The sequence below is a fragment of the Merops nubicus genome, unplaced genomic scaffold, assembly GCF_000691845.1.
Source record: "Merops nubicus isolate BGI_N331 unplaced genomic scaffold, ASM69184v1 scaffold6349, whole genome shotgun sequence".
Taxonomy (NCBI): Eukaryota; Metazoa; Chordata; class Aves; order Coraciiformes; family Meropidae; genus Merops; species Merops nubicus.
In genome coordinates, this window is record NW_008632954.1 from 1,507 (window position 1) to 20,206 (window position 18,700).

An 18,700-nucleotide genomic window follows, 5' to 3' on the forward strand; every position below is an offset into this window, starting at 1 on the left:
AAGCTGTGTGTTAAGGGTTTTTTTTCTAGGGCTTGTGGTGAAGGTCTTTCCCTTTTCAGCAGAATACTGTTATTATTCCTAGCTGGGTAGGTTACAGCACCCAGCATTTAGGTAATTTTCTGTAGAGAAGAGCTTATTACTGACCCACAAAATTTGTATATGCCAATAATGTCTGTTTATATGGTAAGAAGACAGAATGGTTTCTGGGTTAAGAATGAGGTTTGGGGGGTGGGTGGGTGTAATTTTTCCAGTAGTATTAAAGATCATTCTCTGAGGCTACCAAATATGATGGAGGTTTGGAAAAAAACAGTTCAGGAGACAAAACTTCATACACAGCCAATAGATGACTTTTTAATGCTGTCTGGTAACCTCATGCAAGTGTATTTTAGAAAATCATCTCCTGAGTTTTGTTTTTTTTTTTTTAATTGACCTTTTGGATATCTTATGATCACCACCACTTCTCATTTAGGATGATTCACCCAGGAGTATTTGCTATCAGATGCAGCATTAAACTCCTGTGACTGTTGTTAAGTATTTTTCTTTTCTCACCTTATGAGTTAGGAGAGTGTGATTTTTTTTTTAATAGTGATATATGTTTGGAGTAGGAAACTAGTAAGGCCTGAAGGAAGCTGCCCTTTATTTGCTTTTCTGGGGGTTCATACTGAACACACAGTCTACTGCCTTTTTTTACTAGCCTTTAAGAGTTGGGATATTTATTAAGAGCATTAATTGCTGACAGATAGCCAGGATGTTATCATGAGAGGGACTTGTTTTACTTACTGTCCATTCCCCCTTTGACTCTAGAGCCTGATGACCACCTAACTGTAGCCCAGTCACTAAAGAAGGAATTTGACAACCCTGAAACTGCAGACCTGAAGTTCCTAGTGGATGGAAAATACATTCATGTTCATAAAGTCCTTCTCAAAATCAGGTAAGGCACAAAGTGTGTAGTTTTAGATAAACTGAACTGGATAGTTTCATTGCTTGAATATTACACTCCAACCTCTAGTCCCCCCTCTCTGGAGTGCCACGTGTCCTTCAGCAGGTACTGCTGCCAATCTCATGGAGTCCCCAGATGTTTCTGAGGTTCCTTTTCCTGATACTCACACTGGATGTACATTGTTCTTATGTCTTTTTTCTTGCTCTGCTTTTCTGAGATGATATGGTATTCTGGGAAGGAATGGATTTTAATGTATGCCCTTATCAGAATAATATACAAGCATCAGGCACAGTCTGTAGAATCAATATTTTCCCTAATCCTCAGTCTCATACTGCAGCTGGATCAGAGGGTGATGTTTAACATGGCATTTTGCAGCAGTCAGCCTGTTCCAGAGTGCTCTCATGAGTGCAGTGCTGGTGAAAGTTCCTTTTCTTCAGCCACTCATTTCTTTACTACTAATGAAGACATTTTTTCCATCTTTTTCTATGCCTGTTGTTGAAGCCTCTTCCAGTGCCAGACTGTGGTCCAAGATGTAGCAGAAGTTTAAGATCATGACTTTTAAATTCTTTATGAACCTGACTTGATATTTTCTTAGTTAAGAAAAAAAAAATTAAGGAAAACAAATATTTAAATAACAACTAAAATCAGATGTGAAAAAGATAAATGAAGTGAAAATAAAGACTGCTTTTCCATGTGTTTCTCAGTGATGCTGTCTTTATGCTGTAGACTTCTCCCAGCATCCTTCAGAGGAAACTAAACTACCATTTACATGAAAGTTTTAGTAAAAGAAAAACACATTCTGAAGTGGAAGAGTTAGAAAGTAAGTGGTACAGGATAAGAGTCAGATTAAATCGTGGCTGTTGCAGGAGAAGTTACCTGAGGTGATGATGTGTGCTCCCATCCACAAAAATTTTGAAAACAAATTAAAATGCTACAGGATGGGGTTTTTTTGGGGAGCAGTAAGTGAGGTGGAAGTTGCAGCTATCAAAGGCAGTGCTTTTTCCTTGCTTGTCTGTCAGAAAAGTATTCAGACTCCTAAGAAAAAGGGGATGAAAGATCTGGGTGCAGGTGTCTTCACTTTAAATATTTCAATCTTGGAGTATAATGATGAAATCTAAGACTAAATTGTACCTGGACTCTGACATGGGAACAAATGTTATCTAAAAGATTGATAAATTCCTTCCTCACTACATCATGTTGGAGAAAGCAGGTTGAAAGGTGAGAACTAACAACTGTAAACTTTGTCTGCTACAAGCCAGGCAATAACATTGCTGTTTAATGTATAATGTGGTTGAGAAGATGGCATCATGGACCCTCCTTAAAGATCCTGTCAGTAGAAATGGAGTCTGCCATAACAGGAATAAAGGAAAACTCTGACTTCTGTGTGTCAGGCTTCTAACACCTAAATAAATCAACATGTTCAAACCCAGAAATCACCTGGCCAGAGTTCATGGGGGTGTATTTAGCCTGTTATGACTGATTTTTAATTATTTGGGTGTTTTTTTTGCCAGCTTCTTGCTGCTGCTCATCTTCGAAGCTTTAACTCTTTCCATTCTAGACCTTCTGTCCCTGTTTTGTAGGTGTGAACATTTTCGTTCCATCCTGAATAAAGATGATGAGATTATAGAGATGAGTGAATTTTCTTACCCTGTGTACCGAGCCTTCCTGGAGTACCTGTACACAGACAGCATCAGGCTCCCTCCTGAAGAGGCAATAGGTATTGGGCATGAATGGGGAGAACTCTGCAGTACTGTGGCTGAAAAGTTGCATTGTGTGTCATGGCAGGCTGAGGAGTTTTAGCTTTATTCCACCTCAATCCTGAGTTTGGCAGGGGTCAGGAAGAAGGGGTGCAGTAGCAGGACACGTGCCCTGGGGATGCAAGAGGAGCCAAGGTGCAAAATGCTCAAAAAGAGTTCACTTCTCAAAGGAAGAACTTCTTTACCCTTCAAAAAGCACTAACACCACCCTAAAGCTTTTCTGCCTGGAGTGGCTGTGGTGATTTGAGCACGAGTGCAAAGGGAGCTGTTCCCCACGTGGATTTAGGAGGGTGTAAGGCACTAAGTGATGCCCAGAATGAGATACAATGCAGTGACCAAGAGAACAGAATGCCTGTGGAGTAATAGAAGGGGCCCTTTTGGGTAGGTCTCCTAACACCTTTAAAAAGGCACACATCATCTAGGGGAAAAAAATCAAGTCTCTGATTAATTCAGCCTGAAAGTAGTTGGCAGTTGATTGATTGGAAAAGAAATGAGCAGGGTTTGTGGCAGAAGAGTTCATGCTGTGTGCTTTTCACAGGGCTGCTGGACCTGGCAACACTGTACAGAGAAAACAGGCTGAAAAAGCTCTGCCAGCAAACCATCAAACAAGGCATCTGTGAGGAGAATGCCATTGCTCTCCTCTCTGCTGCTGTCAAGTATGAAGCCCAGGTAAGGAGAACTAGACTTCTGGGAAGTGAAACCCTTTAATATAAGCATAGCTGGGTTTAACTGAGGAGGCAGGATTGCTGCCATTTCCCCCCCTGGCTTCCCAGGCCTTTGTTTTCCTCTCTCTAAGCTATAAAATCCCCACAGCTACTGGTGTTTTCTTCCTGGCCTTGGGCTTGCACCTGGGAGTCAGGATTCCTAACCTGCTTCCTGCCCTGGCATCTGGCAGGGCATGGGATGCAGTTGTCCTGCCATGTACTCCTCCACCTCTGGAGTCTCCTGGTTTTTCCCAGAGCTCTCCACCCAGTCTGCCTGCTGAGTGTGGGGCAGTCCTACAGGCAGTGGGAGAATTCACCTGTCAGTCTCTCCCTATTTACACTTGTGCTTATATTTAAAAAAAACCCCAAACCCACTTTTGCCACGTTGTTTACAGTGCCTGGAGCTGACATACAACAAATTACCCATTGTTCTTCCCCTCCCCACATCCTGTCCTCTGCTCTGCCCTTGCTCTGGAATGTTTCAGCAGCACTCAAGCTGTTATCAGCAGCACTGCAAGCACTTTTTTCCCTTGTAAACAAATAGTTATAAAGCTATTTTCCTTTGGTCAACTTCTGTTTGCTGTGCTGCTTGGGGAAATAACCATGTGGTGATCAAGGATTCTGTGTATGGGTTTTAGACTTAGCTGTTGTCATAACTGAGCATCTTAGCTGAGGAGACCTCAAGATTTCTCCTGCTTTGCAAGGATAAAATTAATAGAGCCAAACAGATGACTATCAGGAGAGCCAAAATATGTAGCTGGTAACAGTGTTTAGTAAAACCACTTTTTTTTTTGCTTTTGCCTGACTGTGAAATGTTGAATGAAGTTTTAAAGGAAGGGGATTGATAAAGTTCCAGGTAGAGGAGACAAGCAGAAGGAACAGACTGAAGCTGTTACCAGTTTTTCAGCAGTTTTGAACCTCTTCAAAGCAGGACTACCTTCAGTTAACCACTGCCAGGTGAAACTTAGGGGTATTGTGAAGCAGTAAACCCAGCCTGGACAAAGTACTGGAGTTTATAATGGCTGAAACACCATAAAAGGGATTGGCTGGGTGACTAAATACAGCTTCTCCTCCTCCTCCTGCCCTGATCAGTGCTCTGCTCTGGGTAGCTGGTGTTCTCTGAGATCCTGCAGTGCTGGAACAGGGTGGTGAGCTCATTCCCTGCCCTGGGTAGCAGGGGATGGCCCCTGAGGAGTGCTCCAGCAGGCCAGCATCTTCTGGCTTGAGAGGCACGTGCAGCACATCAACCCTTCAGCAGAAAACTGTCCAGAGAAGGGTTATGGAAGAGGCCTCATGTTTGGGAGAGTTGAAAAGACAGAATTCAATTTTTTTTGTCTTTAAATGTGGACACTGCAAGAGAAAGGCTGCAGTGCTGTGTCACCTGCCATTAACACATCAAATTAACTCTGGGCAGCCTGATCTAGTGGGAGGTGTCCCTGCTCATGGCAGGGGGGTTGGAACTGGGGGATCCTTGGGGTCCCTTCCAGCCCTGACAGATTCTGATTCTGTTTTAGCAGAGGACTCAGGAGTGTTGGCTTGATGGTTGGACTGGATGATCTTGGAGCTCTCTTCCAACCTAAAGGATTCTATGGAAAAGGTTTCAAAGGGAAGTGCAGAGAGATTCTGCTGAATTTCTTCCTACTGTTAAGCCCTACCTGCAGTGTTTGTGGAGTGAGTTAGAATAAAACTGGGTTAAGAGGCCTCTTTTTGCTGTGACCCTGGAAGAGTTTGTAGGGGGTGGGTTGTGCTGTCAGTTCAGACTTGCCTTGCTGCTGGCTCCAGCTCTAGCACATCAAAATCTCAGTGCTATTGGAATTATTCAGTAACTTTTCTAATGATCTCAGTAAATGTGGTGCAGTTCTAGAGTCCATTTAGGCAGCTGCTTCTGTTTTCTCAGAGGGGGTTTATTGAACAGTTTGAACAAATTTCATGCTACCATTTGGGATGTAATCAAACTGATCAGAGGAGGCATTGGTAAGATGGACAGCCTGGTAGATTTGAGAGAGAAAACTGCTAATTCTGCTGCCAGTCATTCAGATTACAGATTATCTCCGTTTATTCCTAGGACCTGGAAGAATTTTGCTTCAGATTTTGCATCAACCATTTAACTGTCGTTACACAAACTCAAGGCTTTGCAGAAATGGACCACGACCTCCTGAAGAACTTCATTAGCAAAGCAAGCAGAGTGGGAGCGTTCCGAAACTGAGCTCTGCCCACCCCCAAGCTGGAGAGCAGCTCCTCTTCCCTCCTGGAGACACCTCCTGGGGGGAGCTTGCCCATGGTCAGAAGGTGCAGAGGTCTGGAAGGAAAGATCTGGTGCCCATCCATTTAGGGGACGTGCAGAAGTCACCTCAGCTGCAGGTCTTGTGGAGGTGGTGAGAGGTCACTGCAGCAGGGAGGCTCTAACCACAGAGATCTCATGCAGGAACTACTGTGTCCAATCACCAAGTGATTCTTCTCTTGTCCAGATGGGGTTTTTTTGTTTGTTGGTTTGTTTGTTCCCATTTGCATGTTATGGGCCTGTGACTTGTTTGCTGCTAAAACTTCCCCAGGATATAATTTTATACTTTGTTTTGCCATAGTGGGCTTCCTGCTGGGCTGATCACCCAGTGAAGATACAGACTTGTTTCTCCAAACCTGTTATAAAGTAAGAAATTCTTTAGGATGAGATGTTTTCTGAGTGGTAGGAGGCTATGTCCTCCTCATCAGGTCCCACCCAAGGCTGGCCAGGCCCTGGGGGAAAACCAGTCAGGAGGGGATCTCTTGCCTGGCTGTGGCCATCATCTCCATAGGCCAACTCTTACTCCAGGCTGGGGGTTTAACCCCAGCACTCCAGAGTTCCACCTGAGATTTGTTTATTCCCATCTTACTATCCATGTCTACCCTCGGGTAGATCATCTTAAGGAAAATGGAGAAAAGGACAGTTTTGAAGTGAGAAAAATGGGTCTCACACTGAAATCCCACGAGTGGAACACATGATTTTCCACGTGGCAGTGAAGGACACCTTGCCCAAAGCCATTGTTCCAGGTTCTTCTTTGGCCAGTGCTGGGAGGTGACTTATCACTGACCTCACAAGCCTGTTGTAGGGTGGGAGGAGTTGCCCTCTGGGTGTGCTCCTCCCCCTCCTCACTGGCCATGGCTAAGGCACAGCAGATGCTTCAATTCTGACTGAACAGCACCCAGTGTTGCACAGAGGGTGGTTTGCCCCATCACAGAAGATGCTGAGCTCATTAAATGCTGAGCTCATTAAGCATTTACTTGGATATTCTAATAGGCAGCTGTGACTTAACCCTGAGAAATTACTTCTCTTCAATTTTTTGTCTGGGTGAAGTGGCTCCAAGTGCCTTTTGCAGCATTTTACACACGGAGAAGGCAAGAAGGGGGGTGAGCAGGCTCAGTACAGGAATAGATGTAGCTGTGTGACCTTCCCTCAGAGCCTTGCTGTGCCACAGAGCCCAACGAGGACCTTCCCTCATCCTCAGATGTAGTTCCTAATCACCCAATTCCCCAAATGACCACGGCCTCGTTTCCTCCTGTCTGAAGTGGAATTAACTGTCCTTTATTGCACTGGAAGATCAGGTCTCCAAGAGCCACGGCCCTTGAGGAGGAGGAGAAGGAGGAGGAGGAGAAGGAGAAGCTCTTCCTTGGGAGGAAGGTGAGCAGCAGCAGGTGGTGGCTGCTCCCTGCAGTGGGAGGGGGAGGCTGAGGCCTGCAGACACTGGCAATTACTTGGGAAAAGGGGCCAGAAGCAAATTGTGGTAAAAAAATGACCTGTGTGTGTGGGGCATTTGCCTCAGCCTCTGACTGGAAATGCAGTGGCTCATCTCCTGCTGCCAGGCCTGCCCTGCCAGCCCCTCAGCACTCAGGCCAAGGCCTCAGAGCTGGCACCTGACCTGGACTCGGGAGCATTCCAGCCAGAGGGACACTGACTTATTTATTGTTTTGAAGCTTCCATTGCATGCACTTTCCTTGGTTTCAAACCAGCACCCTGGCCAGGCTGAGGTGGTTAAAGGTGGATGCCTGTCGATAAGGAAGTGTTTGAAACCTGCTCCTGGCACACCTCAGAAGAAATTGGGGATGCCCCTATGATAGGTCTGCAGCAAACTCATCTCCGTGGGTCATGCAGGTGAAGTGGTTTATTTAAATACTTCATTAAAATACTTTAAAGTGTTTAAGTACGTGAGCGTTGTTCTGTTCTAGGTTACCACAAAGTATTTGTTAAAAGGTGAAAGGAAAGGTCAAGAGTTAAACTCTATCTGGGGTTTAAATAAAGAGGAAAGCAGGTGGGCAACTTTCTGCATCACATGGAATTTGAAAGGAGAAGACATGAGAGGGGTGAGATGAGTGAAAGCTCCTCTGAAGCTCAGAGCCAGCACTGCAGTGCTGTCTAGTCCCCACCTCCAGTTCTCTCACAAGGCCTGGGATCTGGGTAAATGCTGTTTTTGTAGCATCTGAGCAGTTCCCATGGGCTCTCCCTGGAGAACAAAGCAGTTATTTATTTACCCCACAGAGACTGGACTCCTTGGCCACCACCTAAGGATGTAGAAAGTTTACAGCCTAAACATAAAACTGTGTTTCTGGTTTTTGTTTCTTTATAAACTGGACTGGATTTAACAGACCATTAATAAAAACACCATCAGATTGAAAAAAAGTATGAGTGGGAGTTGGTTTTTTTCCTCCGTTCTTTTCAGGAAAGGTGAAGAAAGTCTGACACTTGTAAACTGAGTTGATGTTAAAATCTGGTTAGTAGTGTAGAAAAAAACCAAGAGATTGACATCCTGGGCTGGTCTCAGCAGCTCCACGAGTAAAGGAACAGGTGCCTCAAGTCACCTCAGCTAACAAAAAAAATCCCAACTCTAAATCTTTTAAAAGCTATTTTATTTATCTTGAAATGAAACTGTTTAGTTGTATAAAATATTATAATAAATTTGATGTAAAGACTTCAGTCTGTTGGAAGAAAAGAATACACTGCCCCCCTAAAGAAAGAATAACTCTGCTCAGGTGCTGGGCTCTGTCGTGCCCCCTCTAGCCAAAGGGTCACAGAAGAACTTCAGCAGCTCATGGTCAGTGTGCCCTGCTGCCAACACCCAACCTGCCTGCAGAACTCTGCCAAACACCACAGAATAAACCTCAGGGGCTCTTCACACTCCTGTACGTTTTTCAGGAAGGAAGCTGAAGCCACACAGAGACTAAAAAAACCAACTCAGATTGGTTCAGAATCCACTGACCTGTCGTGGTGCTGTTAGTAGGAAGTTTAGTAGCTCTAGGATTAGCTTTGTTCAACACCAGAACCCACCTTTAAACTCTGCCCCCGTGAGCACTGCAGGAGTAACTCAGCTATTTCTGAAGCAGCTGCCCACAGGAGCCCTTTTAAAACAGGAGCCTGGGTCACGAGTAGCACTGCTCTCCTACCACAGCTGCTTGGCTTTCAGTTGCTGCAAAAGCTACAGTTCATAAAAATAGGTAACTTTAAAGCCAGACTTCATTTATTTACTGGTATTTTAATCCACTGGGAGTCCAGCGTGTGCTTTCCTGAACTGGCTGTTTCACCAGTTTGGCACTGTTGCTGCAGGAAGAGTTCCAGGATCTCAGTCAGTGTCTATCCCTTAGATGGGATTTAAGTTTGGGATTCTTTCTTCTTCAATAATTGAGATTTTTTTCCAAGATAAGAAAGTGCACGTCAAGTGCTCTGCATAGAGGAAGAAGCTCCATCTTCTGGGAAGATTCCCTGTGGGATTCAAACTGCATGGACCCCAAAGAGAGGGGCAGTGTGACTGCCCTCTGAATGAACACTGGGATAGGACAACTACAAAATCCTAAATCCTAGTTTCAGGAGCAGCTACATCATGAGTCCACTCTGACTTCAGGCTGTACTTGGAGCCTGAGGCCCCAGGTCTCTGCCAGCTCTGAGCTGTGCAGTTTGAGGGGAATTTGATGCGCTAATTCTATACAGAGACAGAAATCTTTGCAGTGTCTGGCCCCCCATTTTCAAAATTTGCAAGGACTGAAAATCTAAAAAACCAATTCTAAGAAACAAATTTAGTGCATTTCAAATCAGTCTCGCTAACATTTTGTCCTCAGAAAAATCCAGTCCAAGGAGACTGGACTGGCTTTAGTCAGTCACCCTGCAATAGGAAACTTAAGACATCTTCCAAGTCTGCTTTTAAAATCCTAAAAAAATATATAAATTAAATTCAGTGGCTTACATTGTATATATCCTACATTGTAAGGCAAAAATAGAATGAAAAACTTTTAAAAGTCCAAATGCTTTCAACTAGCAGTTGGGAATAAAAAGCAACTAAAAAAAGCAACTCTGTTAATAAGGACTGTAAAATAAAAACAAGCTCAGGGGGCCTGCAGAGCAGCCCCTGCTCCTGAGGAGAATCTCACTTCTCTTCACTGCCTGAGGTATCGTTTCCATCGTTCAGCTTCTGCTTCTGCATCCTGGTTCGAGTAGATGCTAGAAACAAAAGGAGAAGAGCAGAGTGAAATCAAATGCTTCCTTTGGAATCTCTTTGGATTTGGGGCTGGTTTGCTTTTCATGAGCTGGGGTTGAGTTTGGTTTGAGAGAAGCAATCCCATAAAACCTGAGAGAAATGCCAATCCACAGTAGAGACAAAGTCATCTCAGGCATTATAGTATCATACAAAATTACTTAAAATTTTCCTGTACACAGTTTTCCTTTATTATACAGTAATAGCCTAAAAAAAGGTGTTCTGGTCAACTGAATGCTGCTGCAGTTGCTGCTGATTTCTGCCTGTGAGCTCTCAGCTGAGGGTCTGTCACTGGAGCACAGGGGAAAGCCTTGGGAAGCATTTCAGTCCATTTCAAGAGTGTTTAGGAAGAATGTGTCCCACTCATTTCCTTATTTACACTTAATACAGCACCTTCCAAGCTGCTGTGCCACTGAACACCTTCAGGAAGGCTTTGGAGTATTTCCATTTCATGATCTGCATTTTCAAGATTAAATGGAGGCGAGTACAAAACCTCAGCCAGTTATCCAGGTGACCTCAGTGCTGAGCAAGGTTTTCATCTGAGTGGGTCTGAACTGTTTTATCCAAGGCACTCACTGCTGTGCAGCTCATCAGAAAAATAATACTCACTCATTTCTGCAAGCTTTTGTTGGAACTTGGACTCCTGGGGTAGGTGTTTGCTGCAGATAGAAAGCATATCATTAAGTGGAAGTTAAAACACCCAACTTTTTATCCTCATAACCCAACTTGAAATAAAGGTCAGCTCATTTCAGGGCCATCACCTTCCCTATAAAGATATAAACTCTTTTTTTAATCCACACTGAACTCAAGAGTTGCTTGATTTCTCCTATGACTGAAAATTTGGGGTTTGCTTTTTTAAGACTAAAGACAACAACATGGTTTAGCCTCCAGCAGGGACAGCAGGGAGCTGGCTGTGCAGGCACGGGAGAAATCCTCCCTTCTGCACCAAACTGAGGAGTGTGACTCCACCCCCTCTCGTTTCATGTATTAAAGTTCACAGATGAAGAGGAGTTGGGCTGGATGGCCCTGAGAACCACACCCAGGTAATATTAGAGGAAGTCCAGGCCAGTCTCTCACCTTCCATCAGCCTCGTCCTGCCCCTCGATGTCGAAGCGCAGCCTCTTCAGCGGCTTCGGGGCGGCGCCTCCTTCCGCGCTGCGCTTCAGCGGCCCCTCGCTGCTGCACACCATCTGGTTTATCTTCTGGAACTTCTCAGAAGCCTGAACACAGAAAGGACTGGCCATAGATCCTGACTTTTCAGATTACCCACTAAAAATATGAGTTCTGAAGCTCTGCAGTTGAAGGACTCTGACCTTCTGTCAAAGCAGCGGAAATAAAAGGCAAAGCGCTTTAAGAGTGCAGGCTGGATATCTGAGAGGAGTTAGGGGAACACCCCCTTATCCTTGTGCCTACAGATTCCCTAAAACACTATGTTCAATTAGAGGCACTCAGAAGCTCTTCTGAGAGGTGTCAGGCTACCCCATTCCTCCAAAAGTCACATGCATTCAAGAGCAGACATTAAAAACGCTTAAACTCACCCCAAATGATTCACCGATTGACACCAAAATTCTGCCAAATGAAGAAGAGAAGCATTTGAGATGAAGCCACAGGAAACCATGACAGAAGCAACCACTAATTTGCACTCAGTAGCATAAAGCACTAACCAAGTCTCCTCCTCCTCTCTGCATTCACCCACCCCACGCTTTGCTGTGGTGAGACCACTCAAGTTTCTATTTGAGATAACCCTGAATCGCTGACTCAGCTGTAACTCACAGCAAAGACACTGGCTGGAAAGACTCAGAGGCCCCCCAGCCTGTCCCTGCTCAGCAGAAGACACCTCACTGCTCTGTACCCAGACAATTGTCCTTCCATCACCACCTTTAGGTGTTTGGTAATCAAAACCATGAAGGACTTCAACCTAAAATACACTGCAGTAATGTAGCTTCTGCTCACAGGGGGCCAGCTGCAATGGGATCCACTTGATCCTAGCTTGAAAATCCCACTGGAGACTTCCATGGTTGCTGCTGTCCTCACCTGCAGAGCTGGTGACCCATGGTTTGAAATGTTCTGCTCTGTCAACTAGATACTCTGAACCATTTTTGTTCTAAAAAATTACTTTCTCTTTGAAGAAGTGTACAAAGCTCGCCCATGTTTTTCAGGAGTGTGAAGCCAACAACACTTCAGCAAATAGGTCAGAAAATCCCTCCCTAGATGTGGCTACTCAAAAATTAAAAACCACCCTGAACAGAAAAAGAAAAAAACTCCCAACTCTTTGAGCACACTGACTCAAATGAAACAGAAAAGTGCTCAAAGATGGAAAAATATTCCAAATACAGGACACAAACTTTTACCTAGGAAAGATAAAACCACCACAGACTGTGAACGAACTGGACTGTGCCCTTTTCTCATCTGCTTCCACTGAAATCCCCCAAATACCTTTATTTTGTTCAAAGAAATGCTTGTCCACAACCCACCTAGACCTGGGAGTCATCTTTGTGGGTGACTGGAAGCCATCAGAGAACTTGTATGGGCTCTTCAGGGGTGAGATGTAGATGTTGTTGCCAGCAGGGACACGCCGAGGGGAGTTGGAAAACTGGTATGGGCTGCGAGGAATGTGTGGGATGGGTGACAGAGTGGGGGGCTGTAAGCACAACAGTGACAAGGTTTTATTGTTTAGGTATTCCTGTTCTATTAAATAGCTTATATGGAACACAACAAAGAGCTCACCCTGTTGGAGGCATACTGCAGAATGTTTGTTTTCAGCTTCTGCATGAACACCAAGTTGTAGAAGACTATAATGGAGTCATACTGCTCTTCCCTGATAAGAACACGTTTGAAAGTCTACACAGGGTGAGAAAATCATGCAATTAAAAAAAAACCACAACACACACACACACACACACCCCAGCAATAAAAAATGACAACTTTCCCTTTGACTAATGACCACCATTCACACAGTCTTCACTATTTATTGACCTTTCAGGCTGAAAAAAAAGTCATTACTGACCTGATGAAAATATTTCTTTAGGCTTAGAGACAAAAGTCTGGAGTTTAGACAAGATGCACAAATACACTCTGAGAAATTCTGCTAATCAAAGCCTGTCTACAGGCCCATTAACTGTTTGGTTGTTGGATTTTTCTATTGAATTATCATTTTGTGCAAAAATTTAAGTACAATAAGAACTGAAAGACAAAAGAATTGAGAGTAAGGAAGAAAGGAACTTCTTAATCATAGAACTAAGCCTGCAACTTTAATACATACCTATTTATTTGATATTTATAACCATGCAGCTAACCATATTTCTGTGAAAGCTTATAAAGAACATCTGCTCATCTTCCCTTTGACATTCAATGGAAGTTAGGACATTTTTTAAAAGAACTGCCTTTGTGTTTGAAAATCCTCCTAGCAATGCATCTGGATCTTTCATCAGGTCTCCAAACCTCACCCAAACATCTCACAAAACATCAGTTTCATCACCTGGTGTTTAGTATCTTTAAGTAAAGAAGCAGAGTGAAATTTGCTTTCTGAGGAGTTACCAGACTAGTTGTGCAGGATGTTTAAAGAGACCAGTAGTATTAGAAGCAGTTTTCTCCTCCACAAAATGGAGGTGCAGTAAAGCAGGAATCTTTTGTATGTTAACTGCAGGGTAGGTTTTTTTTATTTTAGATGAACAGAAACAATTAGTTTATGACATTTTTATGGGAGGATAGCATTAAAGAGTTTCCATACCTCTTGATTTGTGTTGGGAAGCTCCTTGTATGCTGACACTATTGTTTTAAATCTAAGATCTATATTCTTTACTTTGCATATGCCATACATGGAACACATCATGATCTATTAAAGAAACAAAAGAAAAGCAACTGGAAATACAGAAAATTAATTCAGCTTCTTCATTTCATGTTAAAGAAATAAATTTCTGAGCTTCCTGTTACTGATTGTGCTCTGTAAACTAGCATGGAACTACTTCATCAGAACTTCAAGACTATAAATCAACTAGTGCTGATGACAATCAGCTACTTGGGGCTCATAATAACTTCTCAAACTCTATTTCCCATGTTGCAATTTTAGGGTTAAATAACAAAACATTGATCAACCACACATACTGTCTTCTCAAAGAAAATCTTCACTGTTTTGAAAATGGCTGTAGATGGTACAGCTTCCTTCTCTTGTTCATGACCTGGCACAAATAGGATTTGAAGATATACTTTGAGACAACATTCTATCTCTCTAAATTAATTTCTCCTTTGAGTGATCAACAGAGAATAAAGCCTCAGATTACAATTTTTAATGGCTAAAGGATGCATACAGAACACTTTACTTAGAAGAGTCTTTAAAAAAGACTTTTAAAACCACTTTTTTTGTCAATATTACCTGGTCCAAGTGCCTGTCTCTCATCAGTTCATACTCATTTTGCAGTGTGTGCTGGAAGAGGGTCCAGATCAAGGGCTCCAGGTCAGGATGCTCAGGAAGAAGCCGGAAGAAGAGGTTACGCAGTCGAATGTAGGCCAGTAAATACACTGCAGGAAGAGGAACAGAACCCCAAACTGGAGCTGCAATAGCAGCAGCATCTAAAAGGAACACTGTGGAGGATGGACAGCAAGGGAATGTTCACCATCTCCCACTCTGAAAACTACAAGCCACCAAAGGAAGGTAGCAGGAGTCAGGTTCAAAACAAATAGGAAAGATTCTTCATACCACAGGCAGTGGACACGTGGAAGTCCACACCAAAGGATGCTCCTCACCCATGTCTAGGTGGGTTCAGAGAGTCTGAGCAAGCATTCAGAAGATGAATCTACCAAGAGTTACTATGCAGGCACAAGGCTCAGTAAAATCCCAGAGCTGGAGAAGACAAAGCTTCAAAAAGCATTCAGGGGAAGCATGAGATGTGCTTGCCCAGTTCTTAAGCTTCCCATGACATCTGCTTATGGCCACTGCTGAAGAAGGATGCTCCAGCAGAAGAACTCTTCATCTGAGCCCACGTGGCCATTCTTACAAACAGCAGACAAGGTTTCAGTCTGAGCTTGCAGTGTGCAGAGTGCATGGATTAACCTGCTGGCACCATCCACTGCCTCCTCCAGAGGCTGCTGAGGGTCTGCAGGGTGGTTACTACAGGTTCTGTTATAAACCTGTAAGAAATGTTTAGTTCCAAACCCCAAAAAGGCTAAATAAGAGATCACTTTGCAGTTTCCAGACAGAGTCCACCAACCTTTTTTGTAGAAGAGGGAGAGGGAGGTAGACTTTGGTGGTTTCTGTGTTTGGGAGGTTGCAGATGGCTGAGCATCTGGAGAGGGATTTGCACTTGGAGAAGGTCCAGAAGCTTTCTTCTTAGGAGATCTCACAGGAGAAAGGTAGCTGGAGAGTCAACATACATGAAGCACTTAACATCACAGTATAAATGAACAATTTTATATGAATGATACTTGCAGGAACTCTTCCCTCCTCCTCCACCAAAAGAAAATAACTGCTACTGTGACCTGTTATTCCCATACCAGGAATTAAAAATTCAAGTTATTGATTAAATACTTGATAAAGGGACTTATTTATTGCTGGGCAAGTAAGGCAACAGTTAGTAATTACAAGTTTGATGGGGCTTAGGAAAAAATTACTTCAGAATTTGACTCCACAACATTTACATGCACGATAAGCAGCAGCAAATACAACAGCTCAACACAAGCCCAGTACCAGGCCCAACAAGCAGGAGAACAGAATACAGGTGGATCTAAACATGAATGTCAATGTTAACTTCTCATTGCACTAGGCCTGCAGTAAGCAGGTCACTCACAGGTCTGCTGCAGTGTGGTTGTGCTGGAGAGGCAGGTTCAGAGTGGCAGTGGGCTCAGGCTGGTCACTTTGGCTCTCTCGTTCCTTTGACTGCTTGATAAGTTCAAAGAGAGGTGACCCCTGGAAGAAGAGCAGCAACAGGACATCTTACTGACAACAGGCAACCACACTGGGGGGATTTTGTCCCTTCCCTATAAACAAAACATGACTCTAAACAGATTAATGCTTTAAACTACCTCAGAACACTCCTATTTTGCCAGATCAATTTTAACCATTAAATACAGCAAACATCTTCTTCTGTTTCCCCAGCAGTCCATTAGATACTGGTGTGTGTCAGGCACAGAGCAGAACTGTGCTGAGACAGCAAGGCTGCAGGGGAATGTATTTAGGCAGTGGAATTGAATTTTGAAAACACAGGGTTGCTGGCTTCTCTTTTCCTTCAAACAGGAGACTCATCCTTGAGCACCATTCAGTGCAGCATCAGAGCCCCAGGAGCAACAGAATGTTTGATTAGCAAGCATCTGCCTTCCTGGGGCAAAGCTGTGTTCATAAGAGAGGGAATGAAGTGGGCATTCAGCATTTTCCTCCAAATGACCCCACAAAAGACAGCAGTAACACCAATCAGCTCAACACTCTGTACACAGTGCATCACCCCACTGCCCAAGGTCTCTTTGAAGCTCTAAACACACTAACACTGAGGTGTGATGGCACAGATGGCAAAGCTGTAGCTACAACAGGAAAAATTGTAGCTACAGTTTTACACGTGTGCACACATGTAAAGAAAGCTGCATCATCTGGCTAAAGAAGCAAGGAAAAGCCTAGGAAAACTAGAGCAGACTAGATTTATGAAATTAAAACTAGCACTAAGATTTCCTCACTTAGCCTTATTTCTAAAATAAAGAACACCTTTCTTCTGAAGCCCATCAACCAAAAATTCAGAGCAACAGGATGAGAGTGACTTGAGATTTACTATTTTACACATGGTGTAATTTTTAAGTTCTTATTTTTGGTAACAGTGGATCTGCTCCAGCAGTTACAGAAACCCATCAGTTGCTGCCTCAGAACCACACAGGGATTCCTCCAGCAGGTCCAGGTCCTCTCTCAACTCTGCTCCAATTTTCACTGCACAGAATATGATCTCACTAGATAAGGTGAGGGGACACAGCAGCTTGTTACCTATAGAATCAGAGGTTTCTAGAATTGTTTAGGTTGGAAAACACCTTCAAGATCATTGAGTCCAACTATTAACCTACCATAAACCATATTGCTAAGTCCTTTTGTGTAATTTCCACTCCTCCTCCTCTACTTGCCAGCCTTTACAGTCAGCCAATCTGCACAGAAGTCAATTGGATGCATTAAATCAGCAGAAAGTTGACAGAAAAAGCAAAACCAGATTTAAGCCAGCTTCACAAGCAGAGCCAGAAGCAGCATTAAGAAAAGACAGGGCAGCAACCCCACGTAGGTTGGGAGCAAAGTGGGAGAGAGCAGGAAATGGGGAGTATGAGATGTCCTGCACACACTGACAACAACCTGCCCATCAGCTGGCTGCCACCTGAAACTTCACCCCACAGGAACTGATGAAACCCACTGCTGGTTCCCATCAACTACAGCTCACAAAAGGACATTCTTTGTGTAGAAACATCTCCTGATAGATGTCTATACCAAGTGGCAAGACACAATGAGTCCAATTCATCTTTTTGGGCTCTCCCAAACACTCACTGACACTGTGGCTAAAAGTGTGGTAAGATATTTAAGTTGTTGCCATGCAGCTGGCCCCAGCAACAGAGCAGCAGCACCAGGAATGGTGGGGTGGGAGAGAGCACTGAGTCTCTGCACATCCTAGGGCAAACCATGGTCACCCTGCCTTCCCTGACTGCAGAGATGTTTCCTGCACAAGCAGGAAAAGGTCCTAATATTTGGTGTTCAACAATCAGCCTCCCACTCCAATGAGCAAAATAAAATATCATTAACCAGACAATTAACAGTCATTTCAGTGATGGGCACCAAAGAGCTTCAACACTGGGGTTCAGATTCATCCAACAGGAGTGTTTATCAGGAACTTGTTTCTGAAGTGACAGTACTCACACCACCTTTCACAAGTTTTACACTGCTTTTTTAAAGTTTTTAAGCAGCACTGCAGGTCAACAGGTCACCTCCAAGACACTCCTTTCACAGGGGGGGAGTTGTGCAGTTTTTACCCTAATGCTCAGTACATGATTAGTGTCACTAGATGCAGCCACAGAATAAGTTTTACTAATTACATAAAATGCTGCTTTTTATTGGAGACTCCCCTGCCATGGCTAGAGAAGCCCCATTTTATTAGTGAGAGAAGGAAGAAATCAATTAAGGCCTAAAGTTTCTCAGGGTCAAACAGCCACTGTCATCAGAATAAAGACTAAGACTGATTTGACTTGGTCTCCCCTCACACTGCTTGGGGCCAACTGCACCTCTCCAGCACTACAACTCCAGGAATTAGGTGGGCCTGTTGTTAAGTGAGACTCTGCAGGAGGCTCCCTTGCAGCAACACCTCCATCTGAAGCACCTCCAGGGATTTTTTTCCCAGTCCGAAAACTCCTTTTATGGAGAAACCAGGCAGAATCTCTTGTTGGCTAATCTTATTTGGCTATGGTGAAACTAGGGGACACGTGGGTGCTGGCTTCCCAGCTTCCTGATCTTTACATCAGCTCTGTCCCAACAACATGTTTAACTGGACTTTGGTTTCCATGAACAGATTAAACAAAAGACCTAAATCCTTAAATAGGGACAACAGCTACCCTGGGGTTTGGGTGTATCTGCTGACTAGAGAGGAAGTCCCTGAGCAGCTTTATTCTCAGTAGTGCTAATTAGCAGGTCACAGTATTTTAAAAATGGATTTTGTATTTGTGTTCTCTTGCTTTATGTTTCTATAATAATTTCCTAATCAATTTCAGCTTTTATTTCTTTCTCCACAACAAATTTTAATGCACTGTTTAACAGTAAACTGTGTGTCTATCTCAAAGTCAAGCTCCCTTGGGTTACTCTGC

The 18,700-nt window shown here is 43.7% G+C and overlaps 2 protein-coding genes across 2 annotated transcripts in view; one reads left to right on the forward strand and one right to left on the reverse strand.

Moving 5' to 3' along the window:
* Positions 1 to 763: 763 nt before the first annotated feature.
* LOC103780396 (RCC1 and BTB domain-containing protein 2-like) lies at positions 764 to 5,607 on the forward strand (the record flags this gene model as incomplete). Its single annotated transcript, XM_008948067.1, has 4 exons — positions 764 to 931; positions 2,521 to 2,657; positions 3,236 to 3,366; positions 5,467 to 5,607. Coding segments are annotated over 4 exons (577 nt in total), but the record flags the coding sequence as incomplete, so codon positions are not given.
* Positions 5,608 to 9,787: 4,180 nt separating this feature from the next.
* The window catches only part of RB1 (retinoblastoma 1), a gene marked incomplete at its 5' end in the record, with an annotated part of 42,988 nt that continues 34,075 nt past the window's right edge, over positions 9,788 to 18,700 (reverse strand). The window contains 10 exons of the mRNA XM_008948068.1: positions 9,788 to 9,861; positions 10,505 to 10,554; positions 10,973 to 11,115; positions 11,434 to 11,464; positions 12,370 to 12,536; positions 12,623 to 12,736; positions 13,626 to 13,730; positions 14,268 to 14,413; positions 15,103 to 15,248; positions 15,679 to 15,797. Of these exons, the coding sequence (XP_008946316.1) occupies positions 9,788 to 9,861; positions 10,505 to 10,554; positions 10,973 to 11,115; positions 11,434 to 11,464; positions 12,370 to 12,536; positions 12,623 to 12,736; positions 13,626 to 13,730; positions 14,268 to 14,413; positions 15,103 to 15,248; positions 15,679 to 15,797 (1,095 nt within the window). The remainder of the gene's footprint in view (positions 9,862 to 10,504; positions 10,555 to 10,972; positions 11,116 to 11,433; positions 11,465 to 12,369; positions 12,537 to 12,622; positions 12,737 to 13,625; positions 13,731 to 14,267; positions 14,414 to 15,102; positions 15,249 to 15,678; positions 15,798 to 18,700) is intronic.